This window comes from Nylanderia fulva, unplaced genomic scaffold (assembly GCF_048542155.1).
Source record: "Nylanderia fulva isolate GAGA-0341 unplaced genomic scaffold, ASM4854215v1 Scaffold373, whole genome shotgun sequence".
Lineage (NCBI taxonomy): Eukaryota > Metazoa > Arthropoda > Insecta > Hymenoptera > Formicidae > Nylanderia > Nylanderia fulva.
Genome location: NW_028190448.1, coordinates 15,962 through 28,420, shown reverse-complemented (window position 1 = coordinate 28,420; position 12,459 = coordinate 15,962). Strand labels below are relative to the sequence as shown.

General features: G+C 45.5%; 1 protein-coding gene across 1 annotated transcript; it reads left to right on the top strand.

The window, feature by feature from the left end:
- Positions 1 to 4,927: 4,927 nt before the first annotated feature.
- On the top strand, positions 4,928 to 5,998 carry LOC146722073 (uncharacterized). The gene is made up of 2 exons (XM_085485536.1): positions 4,928 to 5,163; positions 5,401 to 5,998. Exons 1-2 carry the CDS (start codon positions 4,928 to 4,930, stop codon positions 5,996 to 5,998), a joined length of 834 nt encoding a protein of 277 aa, XP_085341662.1.
- The last annotated feature ends 6,461 nt before the right edge of the window (positions 5,999 to 12,459 follow it).

Genomic DNA, 12,459 nt, shown 5'->3' with positions numbered 1-12,459 from the left:
GAAAGACAAATATTTAAAAATATTAGAAGAAGGGGTTAAAGGAATTCTTAGAAATACGATTGCGTAAGAAATTTTTTAAAATATTAGGAGAAGGAATTTCTTAAAAATGTCTGGTGAGGGAAATAACAAAAAGTGGTGGGAGTAAAGGAATTCTTAGAAAAACGATTGCGTGAGAAATTTTTTAAAATATTAGAAGAAGGGGTAAATAGAATTCTTAGAAATATATCTGGAGGGAAAGACAAATATTTAAAAATATTAGGAGAAAGGATTTCTTAGAAATATCTGATGAGGGAAATAACAAAGAGAATAGTATGTAAACAATATGTTTATTCAAAAAACGGGTGATCGTCTGATCCAAGCCTGGATTCTGCGGCCGACTACCAATTGAATAATTTAAATACATTTTGTAACGCGCAATTTTTTACATGTTTATTACACCGTAGAGTGTATGTGGGATCTAATTTATTTAATGCAGGCACATCTTTATATATGGCATCCAAGGTCTCAATGATGAAACCGCTGCTCGCATCGTCCACTATTTCGGCCAGTCATTCTCGCTTTTCGAGTCCTTTTACATACACGAGAGAGGATTCCTCGTCCTCTTCGTCTTGTTCATTTATACCAATGATAGCTGTCGTGATCAAGCGCTGAGCCATGCAGTATGGAACATTTCCATCCTCCCATTGCAAGCTGTGATGATGCTGAGTTATCCACGAGGCCTGGCGCCTTTCCGACTTTATAAGCACGCCCCATGGCACAGGGCATGCGAAGAAATAGTGCGACAGGACATATCCTTTTCTCAGAATTGCCGCTTCCTTTACGATAAATCGTTTGTTTAGGATAAATCCTTGCAGGTCGACAAACGTTGGTGCGGACATGATCTCTTCGATGTGAGTCAGTCGAGAGGTATTACTTCACTAACATCAGACATCTCGCATCATCATGATTATGTATCCTCCTCCTCCTCCCTCACACGGGTAGTTGTGTAGACATTTTTAGGTGATTTTGCGCACAACGTTGGTCAACTGGATCACGCGATCGTGTATGATGAGGCAGTACGCAGTGGTATTATTAGGTATATTCTCCTTACACTCAAACTCTAATCTCACATCCACCGTTGCGCTCTTGATCGATTTGTTTTGTCGAGAACAATCGATAATCACAAACGGACCGTTTTGTAAAAACCGTGTGATGGTGAGGCTCGGCTCGAGATACTCGTATCCGTAATAATTTTTGCAGAAACGCGCATACATGTCATACAGAATCGACCATCTGTTTCTATCGAAATCCAGATTCATGTCGTCGTACGGATAACTTTCCGAGTTCAGAAAGAGTTTCACGTTGGTTAATTTACAGTTGTCGAATCGACTCGTATCCTCAGACATGACATTTTTACGCCCTGTCTGCAGGGCAAAAATTACATATCGCGGCTTCTCCAGTTGAGTCGCGGTTTTAATGGCCCACGAATGCTTGGTCGTATGCTGCAATAGCGGAAATTCGTATAGATCCCACGAGCGGAAACCCATGCTGAGGTAACGTCCGCTTTCCAGAGCGCGCAGCATCGACAGCTTCTTAATCTCGCTCAACAACACGTGTGGCATTCGCCATTGTATCTTGAATATGTTGATCACAGGCTCCAGTGCAGAATCTCCATACAGACAATTATTGTCGTTGCGCGCTCGTATTAGGATCAACTCATGACGCGCATTAATAACCACGCGTTTGTAATTCTTGCAAAATCCCAGCAACATGTGCAGCGGCACACAAAAATTAAAGTATCCATTCACAGTAGTCAGGCTATCCCAGCCTGCATTTCGCATAATCACGCTTCTATCGGATGACATTGTTACATAGTTTTTCAGCAGACTTGTTATTCCCACATTCCTGTTGCGATCAATCTCCACACCATCGAGCTTATAGCGAATTTCGTCAAACATGAATGCGACGCAATTATTTCCCAGCATCACATTGGATCCCTCAACTGGATGAGTTATCCGCAGTTCACCCTCGATGTAGAGGAAACTCTCATACGGCAACGTATATAAATCCTGTTGTTGTATGGGTATTCTTATCTCGTCGCTGTATCCAAATGTTGTGTTGGCAAACGGGTTGTATGTGTGAGTCTCAATCATGACGATGCGATCGTCAAAGACTGGCTCTTCCTCGATGTTGAGAATCTCAGTCATTGTTCAGATGGCGCGCACCGCAAATCCCAAAGATTGTAAAAACGCAACGTTTGACGAGGTGAGTCTCTTCTTCGTGGTTGATTTGATATTAGCGAATGATGTTGCTGCTGGTCTGATTGTGTTCTTCGTGTCTTTATTCAACACGAGCATCCTGTTGCACGAGGGTAGCCCGCCGTCGTACGTGCAATCTAACTGTTAACTCTTCACCTCGAAAATCGAGCAATCGTCCCTCCTGATCAGTAACGCGTAACACTAAATCAGTAATGCTCCGTACGAAGACCGGCAGGTAAATGATCTGCGCCGGCGTTTCCGATATCTTATATCCTGGTGGTACCCTCGGTGAAAATTCGTGTATCGTGTGAACGAGTTTATCGTTGCTGTATGCACCCGCGGTCACGTTACACTCTATGCGGATAATATACACGTTGATAATATTAATCGCCATGTTCGATTTGTGCCATTTTCGCGGTTGCAGTATACGATTCGAGAATCCCAGCAGCGATCCAATGTTGTTGGGCATGCTAAAGTTTATTCTGTAGGCACACTTGATCTCGCTTCTCATTGTATTGTAATTAGCGCGGAGCACGATTGGGTAATCTTCATCGTCGACACCTTTATCGCTAACAGCATTATGTTTTCGGGAATATGCACGTTTCAAAAATTCATGTATCGCTTGCAGCTCGTACGATCCCTCGGGAATCGCAATTTACGCGTCGTCTATGCCGTAGTAAAATTTATTATTCGAGGAATTCACATTCGATATAGTGTGATAAGTTTCAAAATCCGTCAGACCGAGCTCGTAGTCCGCGTCGCTCAAATCTATGGGCGGAAAGTAAGTCGCCGCAAGAACGCTACTCTTCCCAGTCAATGTTAGTGTTAGCGACATGTTGACAAAACTGAGTTAAATAACGCAATGTCAGTCTTTAAATTCGCGGCGAGAAATCTCGGAGAAACTGCAAGCACAATTGTCCACAGATACTCTGATCATACGTTTAATAAGAAGTGTAATTGTATTCCAATTTCGGCACATTTAAATATCGCACCAATTCCTCGGGTGGCCGAAGATTGCCAAAACTGTCAAAATAGATTGCGCGATTTCCCCTTTTTGCATATGCCATCCAATGAGTGCCAGGACCGTCTGTGCTGTCCAGATTGACGATACCGCTCTCATTTTCTCGCGCGTTTATCGGTAAATTATTGCGCATAAATACACCTTTAAAATATGGAATGTGCATACGTTTTGCAAGTTGTAGCAATTGCACATTTGTAGTTACACCTTGCGGCATTTTTAACGTTTTTTTGACATTTTTTTTTCCTCGCTCCTCGTCCATATTTGTAAGGGGCGAGATACAGTCCGCGGCCTTCCATGGCGCGATTGTGGCGTAGTATCTCTTGCAACTGACGTTGCGCGGCTTTATTGTCGTTTACCGCTTTTGCTACGCCAGCCGCTCCGCCGACCAGGGATCCGAGCGTGCCCAGCATTCGTAAAATCGGCAAAAATCCGCCTCGTTTCGCTGCCGAAAGTACCCTCCTCTTCTTCGTCCTTTTTTTCGTCCTTTTCTTCAAGCCCATGCCGAGCTTCGTCTTGGCTTTCATCGCTGCCCAGACAACTGCGGCCGCGGCTCTCTCACCGAGACTCGAGTCTTTCGCGACGATGCGAGTTTTTGCTTTCTCGACGAGTACCTTATCCGCCGCGTGTCTCTCGGTGAGTTCGCTGCTCCGAGAGTACGCTATATCGTGTTCACGACACGCCGCGTCCAATGGGTTGACGCCTTGATCACCTCTAGCCAATCGCTTTTCCAAACGAGTTCCCGGGCCGCAAAATTGATAGCCGGGAATATGAAGCTCGACCGGAAGTGCGTTTATCGCACGATTTAATACACCTGTGCCTATTTTCGTTGACATCCGCCGCAATCTCTAGACATTACTGAGCAAAGCGCGAGTCCGCGCAGCTATAAATAGGCGGACGTTGGAGGTCAAATCGGGAGTGAGAAAATGAAATTCGTGCGACAACCTCTGACGATACGAGTGATGAATTACGACGACAGAGTACGCTGCAGCGTGAACGAAGGTGTGCGCAAACACGGTACGATGCTACCGACAACTATACGCGCGATCGTTTGCGGCCCCTCAAACTGCGGTAAAACCAACGTGTTGATAAGCCTGCTGCAAAGTCCGCACGGTGTGCGTTTCGAGAACGTGTACTCTAAATCGCTGCAACAGCCGAAATATCGCTATTTGGAAGATTTATTGACGCCGATTGACGAAATCGGCTACTTTACATTCTCCAATAACAGTGACGTCATTCCACCGAGCGAGGCATATCCAAATTCAATTTTTGTCTTTGATGACGTGGCATGCGACAAGCAAGATACGATAAGAGAGTACTTCTCAATGGGGCGCCACTCGAACATCGACTGCTTCTATCTCTGTCAGACATACGCGAGAATACCGAAACATCTTATACGCGACAACGCGAATCTGCTAATCCTGTTTAAACAGGACGCCACAATTTGAAGCACGTGTACAACGATCACGTGAATACCGACATGTCGTATGAGGATTTCAGTTATGTCGTACATGTTGGCAACAAAAGTATGGATTTCTAGTGATAGACAAGGACAGCTCGCTTACGAACAGGCGATACAGAAAAGTATTTAACGAGTTCGCGATACCGCAGAGCCATTAGTCGTCGCCAACAATCTTCCCAGTCGAAAGAAACTCTAGAGAGTGCTGCCGACATGGCTGATAATATTCGCGAGCGTGAAAAGGTTGCCAAGGAGATTGCGAAGACGGCCGAATCGATCCGCAAGAAACACCGCACTCTAAAGACCGGAAAGATCGATGATGATATCGCCGTCAAGACTCACTTTAAACCTATTATCGAGCCGCTACATAAGATTGTCGACAACGCGACGATTTCGGTGAAAAACGAGCCTAACACCGACGACGACGACGGTGTGAAGATCGACACACGGTATGAGGGGGAGACACCGAAAAAGAGAAAACATAAAACTATCAAGCGATATAAAGAGGAGGAAGAGGAGGAATTGAAAAAGAGAAAATATGATATTTCGAAGTCATTGGACGCTTCACTGCCAACAACATCTACACCGATAAGCGTACTACCTGTGATACCCAAAGCACACGTAGACGAAAATGTTTTCGGAACCACGCGTAATCCGCCCGAAATATCCCTTCGACACTGGTTAAGATTGCCGGAAGGTCGACAAATGATGCGAAAGGATTGGGGGCCATTAGGACAAGAGTATATGGACGCTCTCCTCGGTGCTGATGAGAAGAAAGAAATTGATAATGTATACGGAGTCTACTTCGGCGGGAATGAAATGCGGCTCGGCAGCAAGCGATTCGATATTGACAAAGATGAGAATATAATCATAGGCGACACGCGGTACATTGGAACGCCCGGATTGTACGAGTTGATCTTCAAGAAAGGACCTGATTACCGGGATGACGATTTGCAAAAATACAAGCACATATTATTGACGACAAACGTGCATAAACGCAATTTTGATGCGCAAGGTCGTGTGAAGGGTAGCAAGGGGGACAAGTACAAATATATAATTGCACCGTTGACGCGGGTGGAGAGCCCAAAATCTGGCATGGGAATGCCTTGCGCTATGACGCTAACCGGCAATAAGATTGATTACGTGCACTGGGATGACCCCAACGAGCTAGTGGATCGCCTACGATTGCTCGACGCTTCGCGCCAAGCTGGCAACAACGCGCATGACAACGAGATCCTGTCGATCATCGAGGAACTGCGAGAAGCGGGCATTATTATAAATTAAACAGAGGTCCCGACAATCTATTCAGTTCATCGCGTGACACTTTACAAAGCATTGCAAAAAAATGTCTATCAATAAATTTGGATTATTCGAGAGGAGAATTGATACAACCGGCGATCATTGGCACACATTGATGAGAAGATGTGTGCATAAAAACGCTCTATGTCGCGTCGCTACAGATTATGACGCGAGATCGCGCAAGATTCGCCGTGTAGCGCAACCTGAGGCGGATACCGATGCCGTCAACAAATTGTACTTGGAAGAGTGCTTTAAAACATTGATGGTCCAACAGAAAGAGTTAGATGAGAAGCTGACTGCGTTAGAGAAGGATGTACGAGCGTTGGAGACTGCGATAAAAAAACTTTTGCGTGCACCAAACACTACCTCAAACACAGACATCTAATGAGCGGTTAGCTCAGAAACGTCTATCAAACAGTTGTGAAACGTCTAGAAGAAGTGGTTGCAAACGAACAGCTACGATCAGCGTGTTACCAAACAACAATGAGTGGCATCAGTGACCGACCCGGAAGCAGCAGTGAACGACCTGGAAACGGTGGTGAACGCAACCGCTACAATCGAGGTTACGAACATGTCAAGCAGGGCTGCGAACGAGGCTACGAACAAGTCCTTAAAGGTTACATACAAGGCTATCAACAACTCAGTAAGGGTTGCGAACAGGTCAGGGACGGTTACGATCGAGTCAAAAGCGGCTACGAACGGGTCAGAAGCGACTGTGAAAAAGGCTGCAAACGAGTCAAAGACGATTTTCGAATGGGCCAAGGACGAGAGTGAACAACGTGAACGAACCCCGAAACAACCCCGAAACAACCTCGAAACAACGTGGCACGAACGTGAACGAACCCCAAAACAACCCCAAAACAACCTCGAAACAACGTGGCACAAACGTGAACGAACCCCGAAACAACGTGGCACGAACGTGAACGAACCCCGAAACAACGTGGCACGAACGTGAACGAACCCCGAAACAACCCCGAAACAACCTCGAAACAACGTGGCACGAACGTGGACAAACCCCGAAACAACCTCGAAACAACGTGGTACGAATGTGAACGAACCCCGAAAGAACCCCGAAACAATTTCGAAACAACGTGGCACGAACGTGAAAAAACCCCGAAACAACGTGGCACGAACGTGAAAGAACCCGAAATAACGTGGCACGAACGTGAAAGAACCCCAAAACAACGTGGCACGAACGTAAACGAACCTCGAAACAACGTGGCACAAATGTGAACGAACCTCGAAACAACGTGGCACGGACGTGAATAAACGAGAATGAATAGTGAAAATAACAACGACCAACATAGTTTGGAGAGACGGCAGTTGGTAAACGAGTTGCACGCGTCAGCGAGAAAAAATTTCCCTCGAAGACATGTCATAGTGCGAGGATACGATGATCTGTGGCAAGCCGACATTGTTGAGATGCGTCCGTACTCCCGTTTCAACAGAGGTTACCACTACATACTCACCGTCATCGATGTTTTGAGCAAGTATGCGTGGGCTGTACCACTCAAGAGTAAAGGAGGAAGCGAGACAGCTGACGCAATCGCTGAGATAATTCGAGACAGCAAGAGATGTCCGAAAAACATGCAAACCGATAACGGGAAGGAATTTTACAACGCCGATGTGCAACGACTTATGCGAAAACATGACATTAATCACTATTCGACATATTCGGTATTAAAGGCGTCGGTCGTCGAGCGATTCAATCGCACGCTAAAAAACAATATGTGGAAGATGTTTACGCTGAATGGTACTTACAAATGGTTCGACATGCTGCCACGCCTCGTATCAGATTACAACGGACGCAAGCATCGAACGATTGGTATGCGACCCGCCGACGTTACCCCCGCGATCGCCGAAAGACTCTTGGCTACCGTGTACAATCGTGTAAAAATCGCGGGCCCGGCAAAGTTCAAAGTAGGTGATCAGATACGCGTCAGCAAGTACAAACAACTTTTTGAGAAGGGATACACACCAAATTGGACAACCGAGGTGTTTAAGATTGTTAAAGTGCAGCATACTAATCCCGTAACATATCTACTCGAGGATTATCGCAAGACATCTATCGCTGGAGCGTTTTACGAGCACGAGCTGCATCGCGCAAATTGTCCGGATGTGTACCTCGTGGAGAAAATACTGCGCAGGAGGGGTGACAAGGTTTACGTGAAATGGCTGGGATTCGACAGTTCGCACAACTCTTGGATACATAAAAACAATGTTATTTATTGTATTTTATTCAATCATTGTATAACATACTATATATTGTATACCATATATACAAAATATATAACAAATATATATATATATATATATATATATATAACAAAAAATATATAATTCTCATTAATACATCCTGTTATATCCCCCAAAGATATACAATAGATATAACTATTAAAAGTTAACTAATATTAAGAAATGGGTACTCGTATTGCATCCGCAATTACGACAGACACTGACCGCGTTAAAAAACGCATACGATGCGAGGTATACGCGGAATCAGAATTACGACAGATAATGACCGCGTTAAAAAGCGCATACGATGCGAGGTATACGCGAAATCAGAATTACGACAGATAATGACCGCGTTAAAAACGCATACAATGCGAGATATACGCGGAACAGAAATTGGTCAACGTGCAAGCAAAGCAGAAGGACTTTGAATCTGCTTCGCTTGCACCTAGATTCTCGACCGGGGAAACCTGTTGCCAGGCACCCCTTCCGATCGGGAAAAACTCCAAAAAACAACGATATAAAAAGAGAGTAGAGACGCGACAACTCGCTCAGTCGCAGACACAAATAATCGCTCTAACCACGATCTCGCTAACCGCGCGCGCACTTAGCATCGACTCGCAGTTGTGCGCGATACGCGGAGTAATATAAAGTCAGTGCCGCACACTCGTAAAGCTTCAGTGTATTGATAGTGAAATAAAATAAAGACCAAGTGGTTGAAGTTGAATAAAGAATTTTAATACAAAAAGTGTAGTGCATTTCTCTACAAACACCCGACAAGTCCTGACGCCCCGGATTCCCATCCCAATTTGGCGCGACCCTTAAGTGTCTCTCCCGAGGCACACAACAATTTGGTGGCAGCGGTGGGATTGCGCCTAAGGACCGTCAGGAACTACTCGGAGGAAGACCTGAAAAATACAGCAGTATTAATAATCAGGCACGTCGAACATAATAATCGACGGGAAACGAACAAAACAGAAGCCGACGTATAAGCAGCAGCGTGCCGTACGTACAAGAAGACACACACACACGGACAACGCATCAGCCGTCGGGAAGTAGGCCATCACCTAAGGACGCGACCTACGACAACACGGACAACGCATCGCACCGTACAGCGACCCGCAGGATCACCTTACGACACCGGACCGCCAGCCGTATCAACACTGCCGAGCGATGATCTGCAGCGTCAGCAAGCGAGCGATAGTAACATTAATGTAAGTCCGAACCAAACTTTTATACATACTGCATGAATGTCGGAGGAAAGCGAAACACCCCGACAAACAATAGCGAATAATTCGTGGTTACATAGCGACTCAGCCGCACGATCAATCAAAGCACTACCGATAACCTTAGAAAACCTCGGAAAAGTGCGGATAAAATTAGAAGCATATTATTCAGGAGAGAGCGACTCCGAATCATATACTCACGGGAAAGCCGAACGCGAATTTCCGTTTAACATTTTTGACGAAAGTTTATTTGAAGAAGGGGAAACCAACACCGGTAAAAATTTAAGAAAAGAAAGTAACGAACGCGTGAGACGAACTCCTAGCAACGGGTCATAACACGGGGAATCTTTGCTTACATCATACGATAGTAGTATTTTCGATCCGAGTGAGTATCAGGACATGCTGCGAACACCGCCTAACGGTGGCATGGATGTGTCCGAGGGTGCCATCGACCGCGAGATTGACCGTCTACACGGTACAATAGCTCGCGACAACACTCGACTGGTGGAAGCCGACGTACATGCACCACCCCCTAATAGCGAAATAGGAACAACTAACCCCCGCGATACCAGACGATACATAGATAGACGCATTGACGAAATCGAGGTGCGCGAAACTCCTAATTATAGGGAGGCCGGAATAGATAACCCTATGCTACGTGAGATAATGAGAGGCATGCGAGAACTACGTAGGGAAATGCTCACGGAAATAGACATATTACGCGAACAAATTCGTGATATTAGCACATACGCGGACGAACGAGGTCGAATCCGCCGGGACACACACACCCGCGAGAGAGAAACGCGAGACCCCGACAATGACGACAAAAAATATAACGTTGTGTACGGACGAACAGAGAGTAACGCTAGACATCGACAAGGCCCTGCAGGAGCCTTTTTTATCGTTAAAAGAAGCACGGCAAATGATTCCGGAATTTGACGGGACGGCCCAACATAAATTACAGGAATTCCTAAGCACATGCACGTACGCCATGACAAACATACACCCTGCCAACGAAAGAGGATTGGTGGGAGCTATCCTATGCACGAAACTCAAAGGCAAAGCAATGTTAGATTTTCAAACGCGAGACATACAGACATACGACGAACTCAAGCGACAATTGGAATGTACATACCAGAGTAGGCGGAGTACTACGTATTTGCAGATAGAGTTCAATTCCTTAAAACAAAAGGCAAATGAAGGCGCGCAAGCTTTCGATACCTTAGCTATAGAGTTATATGAATCCATGACGGAGGGAGAAGATCACTCCCCCATTGCAAAGCGGATCATACTAAGTACTATACAAAAACAAGCCTTGCAAAATTTCCAAATAGGACTACGTGACGAGATACAACTTCTTATTCGTTCTCGAAATTACCAAACACTGCAAGAGGCAATAACGGCCGCAACCGCCGAAGAAAAAGTAAAGGGCACAACTACAACGCGATCTAGTAATTACACAAATCGAAACCGTTACGAGGGAGCGCCGTCGCGATCAACAAAAAATGCCGTACAATGTTATAAATGCGGAAAATCGGGGCACTACAAGCGAGAATGCCGTAACAGTAAATACGCGCTTCCGAAACCCGAGAAGTCAGATCGCGTAATCACAGCAGAAAAGTTTTGCAACCACTGCAAAAAACGTGGACACAGCCGTGAAGAATGCTGGACGATAAACGGACGGCCAAAAACGACATCAAATCGCGACAGAACGAATGAGGAAAAAAAAAGCGTAATGTTAATCTAACCAAGAGCCGAAAGAAGCCGAAAACGAGAAAGGGTGATACGGATTCCGAGCAAAGCAGTAGCAGTTACGAACGCGACAGCAACGAGGGAGACTCGGAGGGAGAGACCCCGGCACGCGCCGTCGAGTATCGCGTATCACACCTACGACCCACACTACAAGAGAGCGCGGGTTTAGATTTAATTACACTACCGATGCGTGAAGCTAAGAATGGCGCAGTTAAAATGCTATTCGATTCAAGGGGCAACTATTTCGTTAATAAAACTGAAACATCTAAAAGATGACGCATTAATTTATAAAGGAAAAATAACGCTCATTGGCATTACGGGACACAAAGCGCGAACAATAGGAAAGACGCCGGCGACAATTGACATAGGAGGTCGGAAAATAAAACACACCACATACGTCGTCAAAGACGATTTTCCCATGGAATACGAAGGAATTCTCGGGATAGATTTTTTGCGGAAACAGGGAGTTAACTGTAATTTCAAAAAACGGGAACTCACCATAGGAGATGCCGTGTTAAATTTGCAACCATACGAAAGAATCCGGTTACAGCCGCGCAGCGAAACAATTATCCGAGCCGCCACAAATAAAAATAGCGCAGGAATCGTAAGAGCCGAACAAACTGCACCCGGTGTGTATATAGGACGATGCCTCGTGCAGCCAGAGGACTACGTGTGTCCAGTCAGTGTCATAAATACAACCGACAAAGTTGTCGAGTTAAGAACGCCGCTAATAACTATAGACAAAATAGAGGGGGAAATGAAGCATGAAATAACCCTCATACGAAAAGAAATTCCGAAGTATTCGAGCAAAAGAAATCGGGAAGTATGACATTCATTACGGACGGACCATCTAAACGTAGAAGAACGACAGGCTATACACAGGATATGCGAAGACTATTGCGATTTATTTCTCTTGAATGGAGAACCACTGAGCTGCACCGCGACCGTGGAACATGAAATAACCACGCGCGCCGATTCAGCACCGGTCAACGTACGACCGTACCGCCTGCCGGAGAAGCATAAGGCGGAGGTAAATAAACAAGTTAAAGAGATGCTAGATGCTGGCATTATCAGGTCAAGCGTTAGCCAATGGAACGCTCCACTGTTAGTAGTGCCGAAAAAAGCTGACGCATCCGGAAACCCAAGACTAAGGGTAGTTGTAGATTTTAGAAAGGTGAATGACCTTACAGTAGGCGACTAGTTTCCGCTACCAAACATCACAGACATTTTGGACCA